This window comes from Vanessa cardui, chromosome 10 (genome assembly GCF_905220365.1).
Source record: "Vanessa cardui chromosome 10, ilVanCard2.1, whole genome shotgun sequence".
Classification (NCBI taxonomy): domain Eukaryota; kingdom Metazoa; phylum Arthropoda; class Insecta; order Lepidoptera; family Nymphalidae; genus Vanessa; species Vanessa cardui.
Genome location: NC_061132.1, coordinates 7579178 through 7592124, shown reverse-complemented (window position 1 = coordinate 7592124; position 12947 = coordinate 7579178). Strand labels below are relative to the sequence as shown.

At 32.2% G+C, this 12947-nt stretch overlaps 2 protein-coding genes across 2 annotated transcripts; both read right to left on the bottom strand.

The window, feature by feature from the left end:
• Positions 1 to 250: 250 nt before the first annotated feature.
• Positions 251 to 2129, bottom strand: LOC124532949 (CCR4-NOT transcription complex subunit 10). The gene has a single exon (XM_047108085.1). It carries the CDS (start codon positions 2070 to 2072, stop codon positions 375 to 377), a length of 1698 nt encoding a protein of 565 aa, XP_046964041.1. The 5' UTR covers positions 2073 to 2129; the 3' UTR covers positions 251 to 374.
• Positions 2130 to 2808: 679 nt separating this feature from the next.
• On the bottom strand, positions 2809 to 11790 carry LOC124533106 (lysosomal acid glucosylceramidase-like). Its single transcript, XM_047108269.1, has 12 exons — positions 11633 to 11790; positions 11380 to 11507; positions 8513 to 8564; positions 8284 to 8422; positions 6126 to 6282; positions 5615 to 5775; positions 5146 to 5269; positions 4642 to 4755; positions 4009 to 4156; positions 3811 to 3890; positions 3196 to 3485; positions 2809 to 3120 (listed from the first exon to the last, which is right to left on the bottom strand). Exons 1-12 carry the CDS (start codon positions 11715 to 11717, stop codon positions 3021 to 3023), a joined length of 1578 nt encoding a protein of 525 aa, XP_046964225.1. The 5' UTR covers positions 11718 to 11790; the 3' UTR covers positions 2809 to 3020.
• Positions 11791 to 12947: the final 1157 nt, after the last annotated feature.

The window sequence follows — 12947 nt, the reverse complement described above, 5'->3', positions numbered from 1 at the left end:
TATTATTTGCGTATTTGTAACAAAAAAAATGACAGCGTGATTTTATTCACAATATCACGTTTTATAAATGTATCAACTACAATTTTTAATTCCTTCTTTTATAGGAAATTCATTTTTTATCAAATATAATAATCATTTAACTAAAAACCCACTACCAATATAAAACCTTGCAGTACTTACAATGTAAGAGTTAATACTATATTCATTTAAATTTGTCTTTCAACAAGATTTATAATTCAAAAAACAAAAGTTTTGTATATAATTTAATACAAAATATTCAATTTATAATAAGTTACAATATCATAAATATATTCAATAGTAATTGACAGAATCTCTGTCTGAACAGCTTAGACAATAGTTGAATGTAATAAAGGTTAAGATGTATTGGATATACGAATCTTTCGCAATATTGTATGACAATTTTCAATATTCCCTGTGCAAATTTCCAAATACATTTGTAGTGGTAGAACTCTTGGTGAATTGATTTGTAGTAAAATTTTCCTTGCTGTAATTAAATCACCTCTTAATATATGACAAACAGCAGCTTTAGCCCAAACGGACACAGCAATCATATCTCTCATTTGAGATGGTAGGACTGAAACTAAATCATGGATCATAGGAGGATGTAAGTGATCCACTGCATCTGTGATTTTGTCTAAGTTAATTAATGCTTCAGCAGCATAAATGTGTGCCCATGCCTTCTGACAAGTTGTTGCATCTGATTGACTCAATAATTCATTTGCACTCATGAGAGCTGACAGAGGATCTTGCAAATAAAGAAATATGTAACTCTGGAGGACTAATATTGAATTCTTTAGGTCGCACCTCTGTTTCCAGTTTATAGGTGGGCCCGGTGGTGCTTGAATTGAAGCTGTACTTGTGTCAGATACCGCTTCCTGATCGGGAAGTAAACTTATTGCGTTTCTCAAACAAAGTGCTGCAAATTCCAGTGAAAGTGAAGGAATAGCAAATGATTCACCAGATGTTGAATATTTCTCCTTATTTTCTTTTGATAGAAGGATTCTTGTATGTGGGCCACTACCTAGTTTCTTAACGGTAAACTGTTGAGCTTCTTCATTACAGCATTTCTTGACACAGCACTCTGCCAATCTCAGCCATATCCGAGGATTATTTGGATAGTGACGAGCAGCCTCCACTAAACACTCAAATGCTCCTTCTGAATTATTAGCAGCTAACAATGCTAACCCCAAATTATACACATATAATGGTCTGTCCTTACATGCTATCAACATTTCACTGTCCTCACTTTCCATGGCCCTGAAGTGCTCTTTGACAGCATGTTGAAAGTATTTTGTGGCCAAAAATGGTTTTTTTATAGACAAATATATAACACCAAGGTTGTTATTGATAGCAGCCCAAATATCTTCTCCTTGGGTTTTTAAATCATAATTAAATTTCATTGTTTTATATTGACCAAGTGTGTTAGCTGAATCTATTGTATCACCATTCAGAAACTTCTGTTGGGCTATGATAAAAATGTTTTCAATAGAATCAGGCTTTAAGTTAACCTTTTGCCCAAGATACAGCTGTGCTCTACTAACTAACCTTTCATATAAGTCACTCACTTCGTTATTAGACTTTAGGGGTTCACCATGATTTTTGGCTATTTCTAATGTCTTTTCATATGTTCTACGACACAATGTAGCTTCAAGCAATAATAGTATGATTCTATGATGCAGTTTAGTGTCATTTATATTCTTACAGGTTAATAACTTTTCTAATACGACTGTACATTGATAGTAGTAGCGCGAGTGATATAGCACCACGGCGTAATTGTATAACAAGCAAGGTATATTTGTATCTTTAATATCAACTTCAGAAAAATTAAGTCCTGTGAATTGTGTAATTGATTTTTTGAATGCATCAATATTTTTCATGTCACTAATGGCAAATTCGACAACAGCTTTGTTGTGTTGTACTCGTTTCAACAAACTGCTGTTGTTGCCGACAATAGTTTCCAATTCGTTTAAATGTTGCATTGCACCGGCGTAGTCTTTTTTTAGATAACACTGATGAGCAAGGAAAGCAGGCTCGTCTTTGGAATTTGCCATGATTATAATTATTTTCTAATAGGATACTTTCAAAACTTCAGCAATAACAAGTTCGAGTTAAATTTTTTGATGACATTTGACACTGACAAATGAAGTCATGAAGTGACAGAGACGTTTAATCTGTTTTTTTTTTGCGAAATTATTTTATATTAAATCAAAGCAAAGGTCTACACGACGAAGTGACAAAAAAATTACCGCCACCCGCGACGATTCCGCTTCTTTAGCAGCGCTTTATGTAAAAGGGCATATTCATTCAATTCATATTTCATAAATATTTCATAATATAGATTAACTAAATATAAATTAGCCAATGATGACACTATGTTATATGTTTTATTTGTGGTAGACGCACAGTATAAATTGGAATGCCATGAATAGTTAGTCGAGGCCATTAAAAAAAAACTGTATGATATCATTCACTAGAAAATGACAAAAATATTGAACTACCTATTGACTTGAAAACACAATATAGAACAAGTTGCATGATTTCTCTATTCAACTGGATAGAAAACTAGTATTTCGATCTCACATGCACCTTATAATTTGGAAAACACAAAACAAGGTTTTATACTGCGTATCTCTAAGGATTTTATAAAAACGCTTTTTTACTTTTTATATTTTTATTGGACTATTTGCTCAAGATTCTACATAAAGCACAGTACAATTTTACAAAATTGAAATTAGAACTTAACTGAACAAACTTTAAAGTAAAGGAACAAAACATGTTACAATTCTATTAACTATTATAAACGTTACACCGTTGTTAGAATTAGTAGGAAGCTTTACTGAGTAAGGTTCCATTTACGTGTAAGTTATTAACATTTTATATATTAATTTCCTTGAAAAATAAATAAATATAGACTATTATAATAACTGGATGTCAACATATAACATTTATAACTTTTCGTACGCATTACAATATGGGTACAGTTATTTTATTAGGATATTTTATTCACATGGAAATTCAACAGTAGTCACAGAGTGTGCTGGCAAATTCAAAGTCGCTTGCTTGCCGCTATTTTTCAAATGAATAGTTCTGGATTGTCCACTGAAAGAAATAAAAATATGTTAGTTTTAAATTAACAATTAACGTTTAACTTCGCATAGGTAAAATAATTCTTACTCATTGTATAGGACAGCCACAATCGTGTTTTTCGGCGTTATAAAAGCCACATGACGCACGCGTGAAACGAAGAAATGTTTATTCTCCACAACTTTGATCCTTATTGAGCCGCGTGGTATGAATTTTGAGAAATGTCCCATAGCGTAGAACATCGGTTGCTTCAGAAACTGCTGTTTTTCTTCATCCACAATTATCGGCGAATCGACAAAGTTTTCAACCCAATTTGGTCCTCCACGCATATTTAAACACAAGTTCCAATCTATCCATCCAACTAAATTGTAATTCAGATCCTAAAAATAATATTAAATAGTCTTAATACTTTAAGGTTACAAAGGGCTAAAGTCCAGGATACCACTCTCAAAGTGGGCCCCAAAGAGATAGAAATACAGTATAAGTGAATATCACTTATACTGTATTTCTTTCTATTTTAGATTTAAAGACTAGGTAAATTTGCAAGTTTTATTTGAGCAATTCTTAGGGATAATAATAAAAACTGATTAAACGAGAGTCAAAAATGTTTTTAGTAGGGAAAGATAGGGTAATCGATGAATATAATTGCATCCATGATTTTGTAAATAACACAAAATAATTAATAACATTTAAAGGTATCCTTACTTCTAAAATGTCTTCTATGTATGATTTCGCTCTGTCCCATGAACCGAGAAGTACCTTTTCTTTTTGCCACGGGAAGCTACCTTCAAATATTAAGTACACAATATTATCTTTGTCACAAATTGAAAAGTTGAAAAAATCATAAATATGTATCTTATTTTTCATAAAATATATACTTATTGCATTTTAATTTTATTGTACCTTGACAAGCTTCAGTCGCCAAAATGATTTTTTCAGGATGCGTTGCTGTGACCGCATCAAAAACAGCGGCGGGTATAAAGTTGTCAGTGTAGAAGTGCACTGCGATACCATCGACGAAGTCTAATGCTTTTGGGTAACGCGCGAACATCTAATAGTATAAAAATAAAAAGATACAATTATGTGTGATTCCATGAATCGAAATCCTATTAAAAAAATGGATGAATGCGGCATGTTGATGTTAGACAGTGTAAAACAATTTTAAGAAACTATAACCAAATTAGTATAGGTACGTGTTTCTTTAGGGAGCTCGTTTCGTGGAATGGACTTTACGTAACATTTAAAGTGATAAAATATAGTTTACGTATACAAAAAAAAAACGCTTTTTATCTAATAATATAGTTATTATTGTCAACATAAAAATGATCAAAAAATATAGTTTCGTTGACTAGTTTGATCATTCATGAAATACAAACTTTTTCTTTAATTTCCTCAATAATTTTGACACCTTTGCCTAGATTTCAGATACAAAATGTATGTTATTGCACATTCGTGTTTAATGTCTAACGTAATGACTGTTAACATAATACAAGTGTTAACTCACTACATTAAGCTATAATAAAATTGTTAACTCACCACATTGAACCAGTACGGTATGGTCGCTCTCTGATCGTCACCAGCTAATATTTTGAGATCTTTAAACGCAGAATTGCGGATCGTTGGTCCTAAGTTGTTCATAATCCATTCACCCTAAAAACATATTTTATTTTATTGTATAAGTACGTTAAATTTATTAATATATTTTTAATTGCGACAAACACAATTTTTCCGTTATACAGAGTAGTGTTAACGCTTCTTTTTTTCTCCTTTATTGATCTACATAAAGTCTCTCATAAGGACTCCTTTTTAGTTTTGAAATTTGAAATTAATTCCACGCGGTATTTCGTTGGACTCCAGCAGCTTTCCTTACTATGACATTCTTCACTATTCTTTACATAACCAATGCGCCACCAACCGTGTTTTGCTGTTTGCTGGTAAAATATCTGATGAGTGAATGGTACCTACCTAGAATGACCTGCACAAGTACTACCACCAAGAGTAATCTATTAATGTAATAATATATTCTTAATTATGTTTTACCATTTCCTGTACATCCCACCCGAGAGAGTTAAATGGGGCAATTGATAGAACTCCATTGATGGGTTCATTTGTTGTCGTGATGCCCCAAACAGGTATGCCAGATTGATTGTATTTTTCAAGGAATCTGAAATTTATATGAGATTTGTTTTATTTCATAGCGATGATGATATCAGATTAGTGGCATGTTGGATAGCAAAATTGTGTATCAGATTTTTGTCTTCGTATTCAAATCTCTATAAAGGTTTCGCAAGTGTAGGAGTCACATGTTTTGATGTGAACGAATTACGGTCGTATACAAGTACTTTCATATTTCCTACGAATTTGATTGTGATTTAAAATGTGATGTGAAACTCCAAAGCGTTAAGTGTTTAAAACCATTTTATTATCATAATATATAGTTATTTAATTATCCTAAACAGTACACTCTAATAAGGACTATCGTGTCTCGCCTGTTAATTTAAGCGCTTACTTTAAGTGGTAGTCCGCATAGGCCTGGTAATACTGACGCTTGAGGCGACTGAAGCCTCCATATGTCTGATGAGTCTTCATCCAAAGAGGAGGAGACCAGGTAGTAGCCACTATATGTACGGGAGCCGTTGCTGCTTTCATGATAGATTTTATCATTGGTATCTGAAATTAATCTCCGTGATTAATTTTTTTAGTTTGGCAACACTTTTATTGGCCCCGAATATTTTTTGCCTTTGCTAATGGCACTTCAATTTCAGTGGCACATCTATTGTTTTATTTCGCTTATTAACGATAGCGCTATTTATGTTTACTTTAAGAGAATTAAGAGTAATATAAAAGGTATATTGAGCACCAAATCTTTACGCTCTGAGATCTGATAGATACAGTTTAAGTCCGTGTTATTACATGTTTAACAGACACCTAATATTAAGGTTGCCAGTTAGGATTTGTGATATAATAAGAAGGCATTTGTTTGGATAATTTCATCAATGGTAAAACAAATGAGGTAATACTTTATATAAGTTGTCCTCTGGTGCGAGCGTGTAGTTCGTAAGCTGCGTGTCGTTGACTGGTAGTTCGTTGTAAGCGTATGGGTGAGTCGAGAAGTCACTACCTCCAATGGGCACGCGCAGCATGTTATACTCGAGACCATTCTCACTGAAGTAGGATCTGTAACAGTATCAATTACTACATCAGCTCCAAGTCTGAGGGCAGGCCGGGGCATCAAATAAAAAGCATTTTATCAAAGAAAACTTTAAAGTAAGGCCCTTTTGAGGCGACCCGATTTAAGTGCCATTCTATGTTTAAAACATAAACTTGATTCTCACAACTGATGATCTTTAAAAAGTAATTACAGTGCAAATACCAAGCGTCAATAGCGCAATGGTTTGCGGGCCGTCTAGCGATGTAAAAAAGTCGCAGGATGGAACCTAACCTCTTGTGCTATTGTCTTCCCCACTCCTGACACAAGTGATAAGCTAAAGCTTATTAGGAGTGGGGCAAAATAAAAGTAATAAGGGGTAAATAGGAATTACTTGTATTCTTTTTTAAATCTGTTTTTAAAAGTTACGTTACTTTTGTTAATCGTTATTTGCGCATTCGATTCGATACGATATAGGTAGGCGGTCAATCAAATGGGCTACCTAAGTGGTAATACCAATACCAATCCAATATCGAGCCTGTAGTTATACTGGCTCACTCATCCTTCAAAGCGGAGCACCACAATTCTGAGTACTGACGTTTGGGAGTATAATATGTGACGTGTGTGTGGTACCAAACCAGATGGAATTGCACAGAGCACTCTCACTAAGATATACCAACAAATAGATAAATACAATTATGCTATTAATATCCTTATTATTAGAATGTAACATGATAAGCATATTATAATTATGAAGTATACCTATTCTATGCTTATAAAAATATTATCTAAATCAGGGGGATTCATTTTTAGCCCAGAGGATCGCGGATTATATCTGTTTTATACATCCCTACCTCCTTCTATGTCTGTTTTTCTCCTTTACCTTAAGGTTGCCTGGAAGAGATCGCTACTTTAGCCATAAGGCCACCTCTTGTTCATCTTTCTCAGGCGTGTTTAAATTATTTATATATGATGTACAATAAAGGGTATTTTGATTTGATTTGATTTTGAGCACTTCAGCAGGGATACGCTACTATTTTATTAAAACTATTCACTGGGATCATGATTTATATCGTAACAATCTATTTCATATTTGTACATATTTAAGGACTTAATGTTAATAATACAAAACCTGATATTTACAGTAAAATAAAATAAAGGCCGTAAGTTGTATGGGGCTGTAATTGTATAGAGATAACATTATGTGTGTTATTTATTAGATATTATTATATTTTTAGATATAAGAAAGTCACATATGGTAAACAAATATAATAAAGTGTAAATAATATCAATAACATATGGTGTGTAATTCATCTCGTGCTCAGCGGTGAAGGAAAATATCGTGTGGAAACCTGCATGTGTCTAATTTCATCGAAATTCTGCCACATGTGTGTGCATTCCTCCAGCTTGCATTGGAACAGCGTGTTGGAATATGTTCCAAAACCCTCTTCTTAATGGGAGAGGAGGCCTTAGTCCAGCAGTGGGAAATTTACAGGCTGTAACTTTACTTACTTTACTATGGTTAATCATATAAATAACAATAAAAATTAATTGTGATTTTACAGTTATCTCCTTAAACTTATAGTTGCAAAACAATAACAGGAAAAAAGACAATGAATTATAAACTCGTAGAAGTGCACAATATAGCTAAGTTATTAGCAAGTTGTATGAAATACGGAAATATTAGGTTTGTCGAACTTTTTTCCTACTTTTTATTGGAATAGGCTATCTATATTAATAGTATAAATGTAAAAGTAACGCTGAATGTATAGGTTTATTTTATTCAATTTAATTTACCCATTTTATGTTAGAGAAAATTATTATGTAATTAACATTATAACATAGCAACATTAACCATTTCTGACAAGGTTAAATCAAAAAAATTCTATTGTTTTTTTTCAATTGTAAATTATATGTATGTTTGCACAGCTTGGCGAAATTTTCGGCGTAGTTATTTTGGATTTGATAAGTTTTATTTATATATTTGCAATGTACGTATGTTATATAAATATGTTTTAAATAGGTATTACCGAATAAGATAATCCTGAAGTGTAGCTGGCAGAGCTTTCCAATTGATGCCGGCAGAATCAGTCACCGCACCCCCGAAGCCTTCTACTCTCTGGTATTTTATGTGCGGGAATACTTCCAGTGTTGTTGAACAACATGATTCTATTCAATTAAATAATTATTATACTCGTTCATTAATGTGACTAAAATTATGCGTTAATTAATGTAATGTAATATGAATAAGAATCTTACTACTTTTTGATTCAATCCAGGTACCACCGGCTTTTTTGAAGCGCAATCCATCCTGCCAATAAAAAGTATATACATATATAGAGGATTTTATTTATTATTATTAATTTAATACATATTTCTATGCTTTTTGTCGAAAAAGAATTACTTTAAATAATATATAATAAATAATTTCATTTATATGTTACAGTACAAGCATTGTTGGTTATAGCAATGGCAAACACAGTATGATGATGGTGATAAGTTCTAGATGGCTTTGGTCATAGGGGCATAGATATCTCAAGGAAAAACCCATTACGACGTTCTATAGCATTATTCTGATAGCCAATTAGCTATTACAATAAGAATATTTCCTGCGTAATGACGCCGGACATACAGTGGCGTAGCTATGTGAGGAAGGGCCCCGGTGCATAGAAAATGAATCGGGCCCTCACCCTCTCTTTCCCATCCCTCTTCAACTAATAATTTCCCTTAGTTTACAGGTCCCCCTAAACTCCGGGGCTCTGGTGCACTGGACCAACTGGCCCTACGATAGCTACGCCGCTGCGGATATATTATTCTAATAAATTAAAGGGACAGCAAATCTGAGTTGACTTTCGATCAGTTTCAGATCTCAGGCGTAGGACCAAGAGCTTGCATGATAGCCGTGGGCAGTGTACCCAGTGTGTGAGCCGTTTAAAGAAGCGGGCTACTCTCGGGGTTTTTTCGACAGAGTACTCTAATAATAAATCAATTAACGAATCATTCTTGCTATATGAAAAGACTATTTTATACTTTATCTAGATATTGTATATACACTGACTGTACTGGTTACATAAAGTATCGTTGAACGTGTCACATTAATAAAATCCGTAGATAATAGATCCGTAGAATATTAAGGCCTTAATGTTAATAATTCTTAGGTAATACAATGAAAAATGTTTTATAATTTAAAATGTTATGTTATATATGGGTGGGCTATGATAGGCTTTTCAAATTTGAAGCAAAGTCGTGACGTAAAATACTGAAATCTGGATTCTGGTGAAAGCTATTGACACTATGAAACTTTTTGATTGAGTTTTCTTATCAAAAAGGAAACTGAGATGGCCCAGTGGTTAGAACGCGTGCATCTTAATCGATGATTGCGGGTTCAAACCCAGACAAGCACCACTGTACCTGCACCGGTGAAGAAAAACATCGTGAGGAAACCTGCTTGTGTGTAATTTAATCGAAATTCTGCCACATGTGCATTCCAACAACCCGCATTGGAACAGCGTGTTGGAATATGTTCCAAATCCTCTCCTTAATGAAAGAGGCCTTATCCCAGCAGTGGGAAATTTACAGGCTGTTGTTGTTGTTGTTGGACAGTTTCTTTAGGGAGGGAGGTTTCTTTTTCTTTACAATAACAATGCAATGTAAGCAATTGTTAGGTATAATGCCGAGATCGTTTATTTTATCAACTTGATACAAAGAGGTGTAACAAATAGGTACTTGTATCAACCCAGCTGTTAACGGTTATTGATGATATTTCAAAAATGGAAACTGTACTCCATTGTATCGCAAATTGACAATCGACAGGTGTTTTGAGAACTGTAGGTTGCCATTGCACTGTTTATAAGTTAAGTTTACGTCAAGAAAAAAAAATATGCAAGCTGCTTTTTTATATTCCCCTACAATAGTATAACTATGTACATACAAAATATCATTGTCGTTTGGTGGGAGCTCAGTTACATACGCACATACCAAATATATATATTACAGACACATATACTAAGACACAAATTAGATGTAGCATCGGAAAATGCAATGGAATGAAAATAAAACCGATTACTGCCGATTTACACAACCAATAGAAATAGCTCCCTATCGCGCCATTCAACGCTATTCGTCGCTATAGATTCAAGCGTCAGAGAATGCAAGTGCATGTAAATCGACGAGTCAAATTGACGAATACATTTGGTCATATGATATTACAAGTTATTACGTTTGTGCAAAGATCATATTCGCCTGAGAAATAAATATTAAAAATTTGGGATAGCGTACTCAATTCGGATGTGATCGATTTTACGAATTTTGCCGATGTGACATCTAAGTTGTGTCATACTTATACAAGTTTAATGACATTTTTTTAGTCATATAATTTTTATTTTTTAAATGGATTTGATGTTTGAATTTATAATCTTGTTACATATAATATGTCTGAATGTATTCATGTCTAACCTTATAATAACAAGGTGAAATAAATTACCTACCTAATTACTTTCATTTACTATGTATTTACGTGTAGAATCTACAATATGCATTCACAATATATATGTAGATATGTAGAGCGTCTAGGAAATGTGTATAATCATTAAACAATTAATAACTGATTTACATAGCTTAAGCTGTCTCGGATTTCTATAGACTGACGAGGAGTTATATAACGAATGAATAATATTAATATATGCTTACTATAAACAACCTACTACGCTATCCAGCCTAGTTCAACAATGTTCTAATAATAGCAACTCAAACAAAATCCTGCCACTCTGTAACCCAAGGAAGAATAGTATTTATGTATTTTTATAACAATGCTACTATATAGAATGTGACATAATCTATGATTTAAAATTTAAACAAAAAAATCCCGAAGTAGTAAACATTTATAATTAAAAAAAAAACGAAGCCTAGTTAAAAATAAATACATTGTCTATGGCAGAGGCAAGAAATTATCGCGAAGAAGCCCGTACTTTGAGGTCTGTCATCATTCATTCCTAATTAATAAATTTAGTCTCGATCTCTCGATTATAGGATGTTAATGTACTCTGTTATGAAAGTAATTAATTATATCAAAGAATACTTTTATGAAGAGTGGACTTATAAAATATAAAATATGAAACAATTTTTACCTTCGACGAAGTGTAAGTTACGAACGATTTTGGGGCAGGAATTTCTCTTGTAATATCATCGCAATAAGTTGTGTTACACACGCACACCACAGATTGTTTTGGAATTTGTCTCTCTGCACATGGTATGTCTATTCAAAAAAAAAAAAAAAAGAGTTGGCCAGTTGTAGTCACAGTGTAAATTAAAAAAAAAAACAATTATTGTGTAAAATTGATGAATGTCACGTTCTTTTTTTATAATTATATTATTACTTACCGGCTAAGACATAAGTAAAACTTGTTAAAACGAATATAATAAGTCCATGGCACAACTTCATTTTATTTTTGGAACGTAGAAACATTCTTTATCGTATACACGTTTGTAGTGAACACGACCGAATGCTATTGGCAATTATATCCAATTGAAGTTCAACGGAATTCTAGGGTCATCGTATAAGATAAATTATTTAACTTCATGTTGAAAAATAAAATCATAAATGTAAATACACGAAACATGACAACTATAATCATTATGTTAGATATTATTCAAATATTGTAAGCAGCTTATGATTATTAGCAACTATTTTTTTATGTAAGTCGATTTTTTGAACGTTATAACGGTAAAAACTTGGTAAAATTCTCGGGTATTAATTTTTTTTTCTTTTTTTTTTTAACTGTGCTCGATCTTTGTTTTTCGTTTAGTTTTTTTTAATCATTATTATTAAAAATATATAAACGGGGCATTGTTCTTTGAAAAAAGAACTGTGAACGTTATCGTTACATTTAAGGAACAAATTATTATAATATTTAATTATAGAGTAACTGTATGTATTTTTAATCAAAAAATGAATAACTAGTCAGAAAGTATAAATAAAAATAAAAATTGTTGTAATATAACAAAAGGTTTGTTGAAAAAAATCTAAGTACAAAGAATAAAATTTTGATCGAACAATGAAGAACAGATAACGAACGATTGAGATGGAAAAAAGAAAATAATTTCTTTTTAATTGTATTATTTTTTTTACAATCTAGAAATTTTATAAATTTGCCGGTTTTGTATATGGCTATAGTGTATCTTATGCATAGTTAATTAGTTACTTTCCTATTATTATTAGTCAGGTAAAACCATATCTGTTGGAAATCTTCAGTGAAAATATTTAAAAATGCGTGTAAAAGTAAACTATTTTAGATTTATAGTATGTCGATGTATATACTTATACATCGTTAATTATTTAAATCGAGATAAAATCCTTATTTTACCAGAACGAAATCGTGAAATTCAGCTGGTATATTAAAATTATAATATCGTAATTATTACGTTTTTTAACCATAACGAGAATTGTCATAACTAAAATGTGCATAAAAGAAAAAAAGCACGAACTTAGTAAATGAACTTAAAAAAATAAGCAACTATGTAAATGGAATGAATTAGGTCTTGGACTGATTGCAATTGATTTTCAGTCCACACGTCTACACTAATCCTGACGGGATTATATTACATAGCGTTTAATTTACAACAATATACGTTAGTTAAAAGTATAAACCGAAAATGACAAAAAAAAATAAATAATGACAAAATACTAATGCCAACA

Bases quoted from the DNA above. Each gene is read 5' to 3' on its own strand.
- LOC124532949 (XM_047108085.1), bottom strand. From the start codon at position 2,072: ATGGCAAATTCCAAAGACGAGCCTGCTTTCCTTGCTCATCAGTGTTAT.
- LOC124533106 (XM_047108269.1), bottom strand. From the start codon at position 11,717: ATGTTTCTACGTTCCAAAAATAAAATGAAGTTGTGCCATGGACTTATT. The intron at 8,565-11,379 runs GTAAAAATTGTT...TTTTATTGGCAG, and splicing joins TAACTTACACTTCGTCGAAG to GATGGATTGCGCTTCAAAAA. The intron at 8,423-8,512 runs GTAAGATTCTTA...TTAATTGAATAG, and splicing joins CTGGATTGAATCAAAAAGTA to AATCATGTTGTTCAACAACA.